The sequence below is a fragment of the Sorex araneus genome, chromosome 9 (genome assembly GCF_027595985.1).
Source record: "Sorex araneus isolate mSorAra2 chromosome 9, mSorAra2.pri, whole genome shotgun sequence".
In the NCBI taxonomy this organism is placed as follows: Eukaryota; Metazoa; Chordata; class Mammalia; order Eulipotyphla; family Soricidae; genus Sorex; species Sorex araneus.
In genome coordinates this window covers 54,655,257-54,668,986 of record NC_073310.1, presented here as the reverse complement: position 1 = coordinate 54,668,986, position 13,730 = coordinate 54,655,257, and the positions used below count along the sequence as shown (strand labels likewise).

Sequence of the window (13,730 nt, the reverse complement as noted above, 5' to 3'; positions counted from 1 at the left end):
TAGCACAGCGGTTAGGCGTTCGCCTTTCACTCGGCCGACCCAAATTTGATTCCTCCTCCCCTCTCGGAGAGCCCGGCAAGCTACCGAGAGTATTGAGCCGGAGAGGCAGAGCCTGGCAAGCTACCCGTGCGTATTGGATATGCCAAAAACAGTAACTATAAGTCTCTCAATGAGACATTACTGGTGCCTGCTCGAACAAATCGATGAGCAACGGGATGACAGTGACAGTGACATGTAAATAACACTAATTTTTATTATTCTCTTAACAGTATCAGTTAAATGGAAATAAATTGTTTTTAAGTGACTTTCAGGGACCAGATGAATAGTACAGGGGGTACTTGGTTGTACATGGCTGACCCGTGTTCAATCCCTAGCATTGCATATGACTCCCTGAACCCCAGTAGGAATGATCTTTGAGTACAGAGCCAGGATTAAGCCCCGAGTACTGCCAGGTATGGCCCCCAAACCAAAAAACAAATAAGTAAATAAATGAAATGACTTTCATTTGTGAAAAATATGTAGGTATGTGATATGTATATTTAAACTGATACAAGTGATGTAGGTATGTGGAAATTGACTTTCTGTGGGGGAAGAGATTGATTGTAGATGTTTTATTTTCTGCTTTTTTCCTTAATTATATTTTCTGTTATGACAACATTTATAGTTCATAGAAATGGATGAACAGATTAACATATATCCTTGTCATAAATATGGGACTTTTACTTGCCCAGTATTATACACAAGATTTTCCTGAGTCATCTTACAAATTTCTTGATTCTTTTATTTTTCAGATGTCCTATATTAATCACATGAAGATTTTAACATCTGCCTTTCCAAATACCTATAGTCTATCCCGGTAAGTTAATAAGTCATACTCAAATACTAATGCAATTAACTGTAGTACCAGAATATTTGTGTTTCATTTTGGGTTTTTTTTCTTTTTTTTTTTTTTATCTTGTTTTTGCTTTTGGGCCACCCCTGACAATTTTCAGAGGTTACTTCTGGCTCTGCACTCAGAATCACTCCTGGTGGTACTCAGGGGACCATATGGGGTTGAGCCTAGTTGATAGCGTGCAAAGTAAGCACCTTACCTGCTGTGCTATCTCTCCAGTCCCAGTACCAGAATATTTCTGTAATAGTTTGCTGAGGTATTCAATCTAATAGATTGAATACCACAGTGTTCACTCTTGTGCATTGCACTTTTTGAACATTGAACCTATTATGACAACAAAGTCATAATAAAGGGATTATTATGACCCCCTGCATTCAGGGGCTTGAGTGGCAGTAAAGCAGGTAGGGCATTTTACCTACTTCAATTCAATCCCTAGTACCCCCTGTGGTCCAGTATGGTCCCTCAAGCCCTGCCTGGAGTGATCCCTGAACACAGAGCCAGGAGTCAACCCTGAGCAGGGAGCAAGACCCCCCCCCAAATAAAAAACAAAAAGAAAGGTAAATGAACCTAGTATAAAATTAAATCAATTCCGAGCACAATGCACATGGTTTAGTCTTTCATCGATTCCATTAGTTTTCATTTTCCTGGATATAACATTGATTGCTTTGGCCAGAGTGGGACTGGAGAGATGGCTCCAAGGACTTGCATGCCCAAGTTCGGTCTCCAGCAACTCTGTTCAGCCCTGGTGGCCCCAGCCCTGAACTGTGGCCCCAGCCCTGAACTGTCCAGCTTGCATAAGGCAGGCAACTCAACAGGAAATGGCCCCCCACCACGCCTGAACACCATTTCAAAGTCCCCACCACCATCACCCCCAAAAGAGTGAAATGTGGATATGTCAGCCAGAACAGAATTCTGTTCCTTAATGAATTATAATGACCTTTTCAAATTTGTCTTTAGTTCCAGCAGGTTTGGGGATTTAAATTTTCCATCTCTGGGCCAAAAAGATAATACAGAAGATAGAGCACTAGCCTTTCATGCAGTCAACCCAGATTTGACCCCCAGAACTCTTGTTTGGTTCCCCCTGAGCCCACCAGGAGTCATTCTTGAGTGCAGAGCCAGGAGTAAAGCCTGAGCACAGCTGGGTACAGCCCCAAAACAGAAACAAAAAAATGAAGACTTCTGTCTCCTCCACCTCACCTCCACATCAGTGTATATGCACATGTGTATATAATTCTTACTTGAAAAAATTTGTGATTATGCTTGATGGGATAGTGTTCTAACTTCCATCGTGTGCTTTTTTTTTTGGCTTGTCCCAGATTCCATCATACAACCTCGGCCACATGCTGTTGTAGAACACAGAGTGGTGAGAAGCACAGCGATCCCTTTAAACTGGCGTGGAGGGACTTGGCAGGCCTGTACGAGGACATTCAGAAGGTAAGATTCCTCCAGGCGCCGCGGCTTCCTCAGCATCCTTCCTGGTGATTCTCGGTAGGTCCGTCTGTAGGTTTGATGTGACGAGGGGAGGATGCAGCCGGACCCTGCAGTGCTCGGGATGGCTGGGGTCACTCTAGCAGTGCTCGGGGGTATCCAGGGCTGCATTCGGTGATTCTCTGCAGAGCATGTGGTGCCAGGCATCAACCAGGTAAGGCTTTGAAGTGCCAAACATACTCCAGCCCAAGGTAATGCAGCGCTGATGATGCTGTGAAGTTAATACTGTGTCATGGCAAACTTGATCTGAGTCTGTCCAGTTTCCAATGCTAGTGCCCTATGACTGAATTAGAACTGGACCCTCAAACATTCCTTTTTTTTTTTTTTTTAATTTAAATTTTATTGAATCACCATGTGGAGGGTTACAAAGTTCTCAGGATTATGTCAGTTATACAGTACTCAAACACCCTTCCCTTCACCCATGCCCATATTCCATCACCAACCACCCCATTATACCTCCCGCCCCCTCCCGCCCCCCCAGTCCCCGCCCTTGTAAGTGATAAGTTTCACTTTGTTTACGCTTTATCTTGGTTACAGTCCATGTTTCAACACATAATTCACTATTGTTGCTAGGGTTTCCCCCCAAAAAAGAGAAGACAGTCCCACTGTCAAGGAAGCATTTGATGGCTCTCCATTGCTGAGAATGTAGAGATATTAAGTCCCGCTGTTTGTTACATAACTTTTCTATTTTTTTCCCCCCTCGTCCCGCGCCACCGAGATCACGCCTGTTTAGTAATCACCATGCTGCCTGACAAAGGGAAAACAAACCAAAAGAGATGGTTATTTCTCGTCATCAGCCTGCGTGGGGCTCTGCCTTAGTTGATAGTCTGGTAGAATGTCTGCAAGCAGTTTCTGGAACCAAAAGTAATACGCTGGTATCGGCCCCGGCTCAAGATTCCATCAGTGTCCCGCTGTTCCAAGTACATAATAATTTATTCCCTTGTATCCGATTCCCACGCCACCAGGTCCGTGTCAGCTTAATGGACATCATACTATGGTTAACGCCACGCCGAGTTTCTTCCTGAGAAAGAAGGATATTTCTTCTCAGCCGGCGTGGGGATATGGCTTAGTTCAGTCTATAGAGATGGCTACCACTTTGGTGGCCTTCAATATTTCAGCAAAAGACTTACTATTCTTGTTAGGATTTCCCACCAAAGTCCGACCCGTTAAAAGGGAACCATTTCATATTGGTGATGATTAAATGACAATAGGTTGCGCGGCCATGGCAGCAGCCTCGCGGCTTTGAATTTCTGTATAAAGTCCAGGGAAAGTACAGCCAGAAATTACACGTCGCTACAAACTTTAACCCTATTATGGTCCCCCCAAAGTCCAACCCATTACAAAGGAACCATTTCATATTGCTGATGATTAGATGACATTAGGCTGCCGCGGCCGCGCGATTTTGGGTTTCTATATAAAGTCCAGGGAAAATTCTGCCTAAAATTCTATCGCTACAATCTTTTACCCTTTAACAAAAAACTTAGTACTATTGTTTGGAGTTTCCCCCCACGTTAAACCCTGCCAAAAAGGAACATTTACACGTTTCTGACAATCAAGAGATATTAGGTCGCGCGGCTGCGATAGCGGTTTTGGATTTCTGTATGAAGTCCAAGGAAAATTCTTTTGGTAATTGCATCACTCGCTGGCAGCGCCTGGGCCAGAAGCTCCGAGCACACAGTTTGGAGGCATTTTGGGGGCGCCGCTCGTGTCCAAAGTGGTTCAGTTGCCTCCGGGGTCGATCTCGCGCGGGGCCGCAAAAGAAACATTCCTTTTTTTGATGTTCGTTTTTGTTTTGGGGACCACATATGATGGTGCTCAGCAGTTACTCCTGACTCAGAAATTACTCCCAGTAGGCCAGGGGGTTCTGTGGGATGCTGGGGATGAAACTCGGGTCAGCTGTGTGTGCCCCACCTGCTATACTATTGTTTCAGCCTTTAAATGTTTCCTATTTGGGGCTGGAGCAATAGCACAGTGAGTAGGGCATTTGCTCTGCACGTGGCTGACCCAGGTTCGATTCCCAGCATCCCATAGGGTCTCCTGAGCACCACCAGGAGTAATTCCTGAGTGCATGAGCCAGGAGTAACCCCTGAGCATAGCCGGGTGTGACCCCAAAAGTAAAAAAATAAATAAATAAAATAAAAATAAATGTTTCCCATTTTTGCGGGGGGGGTGGGGGGCAGCATCACAACTAAAGTGCTCAGGACTTCCTCCTGGCTCTGCACTCAGTGATCACTCCTAGCAGTGCTCAGAAGATCATGTAAGGTGCTGAGGATTGAACCCAAGTTGGCCACGTGCAAGGCAAACCCCCCACCCACTACACCATCACTCCAGTCCCTCTCAAAGGTTTCTTGAGCGGCAAACACCCCCAGGGTGCTCTGGACAGGTTCCCACTTAGAAGAGGCTGTTGCAGAGTGAGAACATCTAAAGAATGTCTCCAGGTCTTCCCCCCACCTGCCAGCTTTCTTCACTGTTGTCTGCTGTCCTCTAGTCCCTGCCCCACACTTACTTTTGGTATGCCAGGTAGAGTGGAGGCTGCACCCTCCAGCTTTGATGAAAGAACTGTTCCTTTTCCTGTCCAGAGTAGTGCCTTTATACCCTTTACACTAAGTTGCCAAGCACACTCTCCCCTCCCCCCCGCCACCAATTGGCACTTTTGCTGGAGGCCTTCTATAGGAACTACGCTGGCAAAAGCCTGTTCTCTCTATTTGCAAACCCTCCTTTCTTATTGTCTGATCTCTCTTATCTGCTCTGGTTTCTTCACATTCAGCTTTTCCAGGACCACATGGTCCCTGATTAGGAAACACTGCTCCAAGGGCCAAAACTTGGGGGTTTTGGCTTCTGTTATGTTTTTTGAGCCAGACCAGCTACCGAGAGTATCCCGCCCGCACGGGATACTGGCAAGATACTTGTGGCATATTTGATATGCCAAAAACAGTAACAACAAGTCTCACAATGGAGACGTTACTGGTGCCCGCTCGAGCAAATCGATGAACAGTGGGATGACAGTGCTACTACTGTGAATACTTTCCCACTCCCATGAAGCTTACCTCGGCTTCTGCCCTTTTCTTTATCCCTTCATCCTTGAGGATCCCTCAGTTTGCTCCTCAGACCCCAGTCAGTCACCTCTTTCCCCATTCCCTTTAAATTTGCCTGCCTCGGGGCAGGAGCGATAGCACAGCGGGTAGGGTGTTTGCTTTGCATGCAGCCGACCCGGGTTCGATCCCCGGCATCCCATATGGTCCCCCAAGCACCGCCAGGAGTAATTCTTGAGTGCAGAGCCAGGAGTAATCCCTGAGCATCGCTCGGTGTGACCCAAAAAGCAAATAAATAAATAAATAAATAAATAAATTTGCCTGCCTCTCTTGTCTCTAAAAAATAAGTTTCTTTTCATCTGGTCCCTCCCAAATAATTCCATTTCAGATTGGATTACCCAGACATCAGGCTGGTAACTCCATGCACTGCCCATGACTTTCAAACTGAAAGTTTGAAATAAATACCATTTGAACTTCATTTCACCTGCTAATTGTGCTTTCATGTTTCTCCGGGTATCGCCCAGGAACCATGGGAAGTGCCTCCGACCCCTCCATCATGCTCCTCACCTGCCTCTTGCCCTTGCATCGCCACCCTTGTCGCCCTTCTCAGCCTGAGCCAGCAGGGTCTGCTCTGTTCTCCCAGGGTCACTGTCCCCACACTCTGTGCAGTGTTGAGGTGGTTTTCCTTCCTCCTTCCGGATCCTCTCAGAATTTGGACTGTTATAACTGTTGTTGTTGTTTTGTCTCTCTTGGGTCAAACCCGGTGATGCTGAGGGGTCATAGGAATTATTCCTGAATGCTTTGGGGACCCTGTGGGATGCTGGGGATTGAACCCAGGTCAACCGCGTGCAAGACAAATGCCCGCCCTGCTGTACTGTCGCTCCAGCCCCTGTTGTAACTTTAGTGCAGCCTTTGTGCTGAGTCGCTGACGGCCTCCTGCACTGACTGGATCGTGGCACGGTGGTCACCTGAGCTTGGCCAGGTGTCCACTGGGCTTATGCTCAGCCCCCACTGTGTTTTGAGAGCTCCATCCTAAGTCCCTCCAGCCAGCACCCCAGCGGCAGGTGTGGCAGGCATGTTCCCTTGTCTGCAGGTTGCTCTCTGCCCCTCACAGATCTGCTCCTGCTTTGCCCTCAGCCCAGGTCGAAGCTTTTCTCCTCCGTTAAACATTTGCTTTTTTTGAACCCGCACTCCACTCCCCCTTTCCTAAACTCCTCACTGTACAGCCTCTCATTGTGTTTCTTATCGAATCCCTCATACTCTATAAAACAATATCTCCCCGGAAAAGTGCCCAGGGACAGAATGCAGGTCTTCTGTGTAGCAAGGCACCACCCAGGGTGGCCCTGAGTGCCCCCGCTGAGCCCGGGCGGGCCTCGGCAGTGTCGCATGGCCTTGCAGAGAGCACTGACCCAGCAGTCTATGTCACGGAGCCAGTTTCTGCTGCGAGTCCCAAGCGCTGCTGGAAGTGTCGCCGGTTCAACTGCAAGCTCCTTGCTAGCCTGCAAGCCGTGTCCTGTGCTTCCTCTGTGAGCCTTTGGTCCATCTGCTGCTAACTCTCCTGACTGGCTCCTCTCCTCAGCTCCAGCCCTGTTGGCATCTCTGGCCTCCCCCACTCCTGGCCTGCCAACTGCCACTCTTCCCTGCGTCTTCCATACCCTTTCCCGTCATCTAGCCAGCTGTCCCCCGCTCTGCCTTCCTTCCCTTCCTGCTGTCTCTGCTCCTGCTGTGACTCTTGGGTAACTCGGGGCCAAGCCAAGCATTGCATAGACCTAGCACCTAGGCCAGTTTAGAATATTTGACATTTCCCAACAGGGCTGGATTTCTCTGTTGAAACACTGACTCTGAAATCAATAACGTTACCTAAAAGAAATCCTGAGGACTTTCTCCGTGCAATTAGGCTGCCGTATTAACACGGCGTGACTTTCTTTCAGGAGCTGCTCGTCTCCACAACAGAACTGAAGGAGATGTCCACATACTACTTTGATGGGAAAGGAAAAGCCCTCCGACCAGTCATCGTGGTGCTGATGGCACGTGCGTGCAATAGCCATCATAATAACTCCCGGTGAGTGGCGGGCTTCCGCACCGGGCCTGGATCTGTTTGAGACATTTCTTGCCTGTGGCTTCCATCTAGCTACCTGTGTGAGAAGTAGCATGTCTAGGAAATTTACTTTTTCTGACGTGGCTCCTGTCACTCTAGACACTGGTCTTTCTTCCCCATACTTTTTAATTTTAATTTTAATTTTTTTTAGCTCTTTTGGGTCAAATCCGGTGATGCTCAGGGTTTACTCCTGCCTCTGCACTCAGGAATTATTCCTGGCAGTGCTCAGGGGACACTCTGGGATGCCAGGGATGAACCCAAGTTGACCACATGCAAGGCAAACGCCCTCCCCTATGTACTATGGCTCCAGCCCCTCCCACATGTTTTACTGTCCACAGAAGAGCCCTGTTCACCACAGATGAACATGGTTCAAAGGCTTTTGAGAGCCAGGCGCAGTTACCTTGTTCCGGAGCAAGAGTGCCCAGACGTGTGTGTGCACATAATCATTACCCACACCGGCAGTTAGTTCAAAGGTTGGTTGTGATAAAGCCATGAGTTGTGCTGTGATTCATGATTGAGGCACCGTGTCCTCTAGCACAGCCCTGTGGCAATGCACCAGAGCCAGGTCTTACCAGAAAGTATCCTCACTACTGCCCTCTGCTCTTGTGTTCTGCAATATCAAAATTGCTGCAGCATTTCTTATATTTTGGTTTTGGGGCCATATCCGGCGATGCTCGGGGAATATATGGGATGCCAGGAATTGATCCCAGGTTGACCACTTGCAAGGCAAATGCCCAACTCGCTGTATTACTGCCTGTGCCCCAGCTGTAGCATTTTAATATTTAAAAGCCTCTCAAAAGGAGGCGCCCCCTTCAACCACCTCCATCATTCCTTCCTCCCCTGCCCACTCACATTCACTCTTACGCTGTTGTTTGGTTTTCTGTTCTGCTTTGTTTAAACTCTTCATCATATCACCAGAGCATCTTCCTGGTAGTGACTTTTTTAATTCCTCATGTAGCTTATTGATGCGAAACCCAGTTGGCCATGAGAGACTAACACATTTCTCCAATGTGGAGCTTTTTTGGGGGAGGGTGTCATAATTACCTTTTCTCTATAGCAGTCACACTGAGATCCTGTAGTGTGTCAGCACTAAAGCTCAGGATGTGGGAAGAACAAGTATTGAAGGTAGCTCCTTTGCAGATCCACCCACAGCCTTCTGTGCCTTATTTCTGCCCCTTTTGTCCCTCATGCCTCACACCATGTTCAGGGACACCTTCTGCTTATCCTGCCACCTTTGAATTGCCACAGTGCAGTTCCGGCAGTGAGATCGTTAGCATTGCTCTTTGAACCTCACTGGCACCACCTCACTGCAGCAGGAAGGCGTGGTGGCAGAAATGCTTCCTCACGTATACCTCGTGTGGTCTGTCACGCACAGGCTCCCTCTGCCTGGCCACCATGGCCATTTGGGGCCCAGTAGTTCTTCGTTGTGAGAAGCTCTCCTGTGCACCATGGGAGGAAAAGCATCATTTCTGGCCTCTGCCCACTAGGTGCCAGTAATGCCTTCCCCACTTCCCCCAGTGACTGACAGCCAAAAGCATTTCCCCACATTGTCAAATGCCATGGGGGAGGCACATCGGGCCTGAGTGACATCCGCTGCTGGAGAGAGTGTCTGTTGGTATTGCTAAGTCCTCTGAGGACTATGTAGCATGGCTCGTGATCCTCAGAGATAACACGTGAGGGAAAGAAAATACTCTGCTCTCTTAAATCCTATCAACTGTTGCTTGAAGGGACTTTTATCTTCCTTACAGAAACAGTATAAACTGTTGGTCTTAGAATGCAGAAGAGAATACCACACAGAACAGACATGGCTGGTCTCATAAGTAGGACAGTCCTGCCCCTCATGGGGATGTTCCTGCTCCCCCAAAGAGCTGGGATCAGAGCTTGCTCACTGCCGGGTGCCACGGCAGTGCGTGGTGTCAGCCGTGAGTTAAGATAGTAGCGTACGTCTGAGTGGTCCAGACTCCTGACTGTATACTCTTTCCCCACATCTTAGGAATACAGGTTTCCTAAGAGATAGTGCAAAGGTTAGGGGGGCTGCCTTGCACACGGATGGCTTGGGTTCAATTCCGGGCATCCCATGTGGGCCCCTGAGTACCACCAGTTTCCCTGAACATAGAGCCAGGAGTAAGCCCTGACTACCTCCTCAAAGCAAAACAAAATAGGAAAAGAATACAGGCTTCCTCCCACCCTCTGAAAGCAGTCTACTGTGAAAACTTTCATAAACCAAGGTGGCTTAAAGCAGAAAAAATAAAATAAAAAGCTGCTACCATTTATTCCCATTTCTGGAAACCTTGTGCCCCCAGATGTGCCCCGCCATCACAGCAGGTCAACACGAAACCTGTAATCACCGTAATGTGGAAAGCCAGAGCCCAGAGGGATTGCGCTCATAATCACACTGCACGGGTGTGGTTTCTGGGGCAGGCGCAGTGAGTGGGGTAATGCCACAAATACTCAGCCTGTGTCCTGGGCCTCAAAAATAAGCATCCTCTTCTGGTTTCTTCTAGGGAGTGGAGCAGATACTGATATAGACCTGTTGTGGAAAAGGAGAGTGGGGTGTTTTAGATGTGAAGTGGCGGGGGTGGGGCACCTAGCTGTCCCTTTCATGCCACACAGAGAAGAAAGTGAGGCCGGAAGGGAGCTCGGGGCCTGCCGGCTCTTTGTGAGTTTGCTTAGTGTGAAGGAGCACGAACATTATGCTACCCAGGTGATGCAAGGTCCAGGCTCAGTCCTCGCACAGCCCCCACTGTGGCCTTGGGTTCCTGGATGCCCAGAACCTGCTTATTGCTTCAGTGTTCCTCCGCCTTTGTCAGACCTCTTGGTCCTCTTCCGCCCTCGTTTCCTTCCTACAGCCACTTCTGTCCTGCTGGGTAGCCATTTAGCCTCATGCTGTGGTCCTCTGTTTGCACTATTTTAACTGGTGATCCTGTGGACTGTCATAGCTATGGCACCCCGTTGGCAAACGCTCTATTACTTCACACGCTTGCTTCTGGTGAGGGCATAATTTCCAGAGACCTGTCTTTTGGCTTGGGTTTTGGTTTAGGGGCCATACCCAGTGATGCTCAGGGCTTACTCCTGACTACGCTCAGGAATCACTCTTGCTACTGCTCTTGCTGGTGCTCAGAGGACCACATGCGATGCTGGTACTCGAACCCCAGTCGGCTATATGTAGGTAAGGCGGGTGCCCTCCCTGCTATGCCATCACTCAGCCCTCCCCTGCCACTGTGGAAACCCCAGCGCTGCCTTATTCTGTAGCATGTGTACAGTGTGATAACACTGTGGCGGGTCACTGATTATTCCCAACCGTTTCCAAATAAAAAAAACAAATAGAAATCCTGCATTCAGAACGAGTTTTATTATTATTTTATTTTTTCATTTTTTTTAATCTAGGCACCATGGTTCACAGAGTCGTTGGCAAGTAGAGTGGCACATAATGTGGCCACCCCCAGTGCCTGCCTCCTGCCAACAGGGAACCCAGATGCCCCCCCAGCCTGTCTTAGTGACAGACACATTTTTAGGTGTTGTGGTTTGGGGTCCCCCCTGGAGCGCTGGCTCTAGTGGTTTAGGGATATGCAGACCCCTCCCCTCTCCGCCTCGGGCAGGACCCTTCACTCCGTGTTTTCCCCAGTCTTTTTGCTTCCTCTCCTCTCCTTCCTTGGCCTTTTCATGTCTGTGATCTAAGGCCAGGGGTTTGCCCACCTGTGATACTTTCCATGGGATTCATTTTATTTGGAGCTCAGTCTGAAAGAACTGCTCTCTGATGCCTCGTTCCCTCTGGGTATTGAAGCTGCTGATACAGCCATGCCCATTACGACCCCACTGAGGCCTGCCACTCCCACCACGACGAGTTTTTAGAGGTGAAGAAATGAAGTCAGAAGCTAAGGTTGATGAGCAGAGAGCAGGAGGCCCAGCGGAGTGGGGTTGATAGTGAGGACAGCCCCAGTCTCAGCCAGGCGCAGTGAAATCAAGCACCTCTGAGAATCAGGACACTGCAGAGGAAACATTTGCTTATCAGCTGAAGAGGGGAGCGAAGATAAGACAGTTAGGCTGAAAAAGGACACCCCACAAAAGGTATCCGTGACTTACTGCTTGGATGCTGTGAGTGTTACCTTCCATGGCAGAAAAGGCTCTACGCCTGGGCTAAGGGAAATGGGGTGGTTCTCCTGAAATATCTGATGAGCCTGTCTGGGAAGAAAGCTGGTCCTTCCCACTCCTTCTAGGAAATCACTAAATGGACACAGAGAGATTCACAGAGAAAAGACAAACTCTGGTGGTAGGTATGTGGAAGCTCATTACATCAAGTGAGGGCCCCTGTCCTGTGGTCATTTTAGAAAGGTGCAGAAAGCAAGGAACAAGAAGCAATAGAGCCTTGGGCCAGGGCAATCGTACAGCGGGTAGGACATTTGCCTTGCACACAGCCTACCCGGTTTCAGTCCCCAGCAGCCCAGCTAGTCCTCTGAGCCCACCAGGAGTGATCATGAGCACAGAGCCAGGGGTAAGTCCTGAGCTCCTCTCGGTCTAGCCAAAAAATAAACCAAAAGAGAGGCTGGAGCGATACCACAGCGAGTAGCATGTAGCCGACCAGGGTTCGAGTCCCAGCATCCCATATGGTCCCCCAAGCACTGCCAGGAGTAATTCCTGAGTGCAGAGCCAGGAGTAACTACTGTACGTCGCCAGGTGTGATCCAAAAAGCAATAATAATAATAATAATAATAAACCCAAAAAAGTGAAAATCTAGAAAGTAAAGGGGATTTTTTTCCCCCAGCGTTTAAGTACAGATACTAGGCCCTAATCTGGGATATTAAGGCTAATTTTTCACCTCCAGTATGTTCAGAATGATTTATTTCCTTTTTAAAAGGAGATTGTTGGGGGCCAAAAGTGTGGGGACACACATTGTTGGATCTTCTGTTTCTTCCCATTCACAATAACCAGCCTGCCTTTGGGGTGCATCCTGGGGCAGCCCCACAGACTTTAATGCCACACGTATTCCTTTAAGAAGGAGAGGATGGGGACTGGAATGATAGCACAGCGGGTAGGGCACTTGCCCTGCACACAGCCGACCTGGGTTCGATCCCCAGCATCGCATATGGTTCCCCAGGTACCTCCAGGAGTCATTCCTGAGTGCGGAGCCAGGAGTAACCCCTGAGAATCACTGGGTGTGGCCCCCCCACCCCGATCCCCTGAGTAAAGGAGAGAATGACATCCACAGAGGAGATGGCGCAGGAAAGTTGGCGCCTTAAAGATGGGCATCGTGATGATCCAGAAGCCAGGCACTGCCCACAAGCTTAGGGGACTGTTGTGGCAGAGGATTTTCTCTAAGACACTGCTGCCTGTACCTCGGTCCACTCACCAGAGCTGCTTTCAGGTTTCTGCTTCCAGGAAGGCAAAAACATTTCTGTTTGTAACACCGCCAAGGCTGTGGTCAAGCGTTACAATAGCCACAGAAACCGGATGTAAACCACAGCCCCGCCCTTGCCGCATCTGAGTATGGGTTGTGCCCGGGAGGGCTTCTCTCCCTCTCAGGGGACATCATCCCTGTCCCCAAGACGGACAGCAGCAAAAGCCATGTGGCCCACAGGCTAAGTCAGAGCCGAGTGGCAGATACAGGGCAAATCTCCGTGAGTCTCTAGGAGACTTCCCCTGCAGTCTGTTGAAAACTTGCAGGCGTGTCAGCAAGCCACTAGGAAATGCAGTTCACGTGCTGGAGAAATTGAAAGAGGGAGGGGAGAGAGAGAGGAGAGAGAAGATAGAAGAGAGGAAGAGAGGAGAGGGAGAGAGAGAGAGAGAGGAGAGAAGACAGAGGAAAGAGAGGAGAGAGAAGATAGAAGAGAGAGAAAGGAGGGAGAAGAGAGAAGAGAGAGTGTTTGTAGTTGTGACCTTTGAAACGCCTTGGGAAGCCAAGAGTAGGAAGAAAGGGGTCGAACCACCGTGATTGAGCTTTGTGGCTCTTGGACTGTTGAAGAGACTTGAAGGGTCACTAGCACAGACCACTGAACTCATCGCCCCCAGAGCCAAGATTCAAGTCCCCTGGTGCTCCCCGTTCTGTCCCCACACCCCTGTTCGAGGCACTGCAGCAGTGATCAGCAGCGACGGTCATTGGTGGTTTCAGATACCAGATCACCCGGTCCCCCCGCTCACTTCTTTGAGAGGCGAGTTCTTGTGTCCTGCTCTGTCTGCTGCTCTCATGCCTGGGGCTTCTGTCTGCCTGTTCAGGAGTGTTCGA

The 13,730-nt window shown here is 49.1% G+C and overlaps 1 protein-coding gene across 3 annotated transcripts in view; it reads left to right on the top strand.

Moving 5' to 3' along the window:
- The window catches only part of PDSS1 (decaprenyl diphosphate synthase subunit 1), a 46,093-nt gene that overhangs the window by 1,988 nt on the left and 30,375 nt on the right, over nt 1-13,730 (top strand). For all 3 annotated transcript variants that reach the window (XM_055147457.1, XM_055147456.1, XM_055147458.1), the window contains exons 2-4: nt 792-856; nt 2,209-2,326; nt 7,344-7,474. In XM_055147457.1, the coding sequence (XP_055003432.1) occupies nt 792-856; nt 2,209-2,326; nt 7,344-7,474 (314 nt within the window). The remainder of the gene's footprint in view (nt 1-791; nt 857-2,208; nt 2,327-7,343; nt 7,475-13,730) is intronic.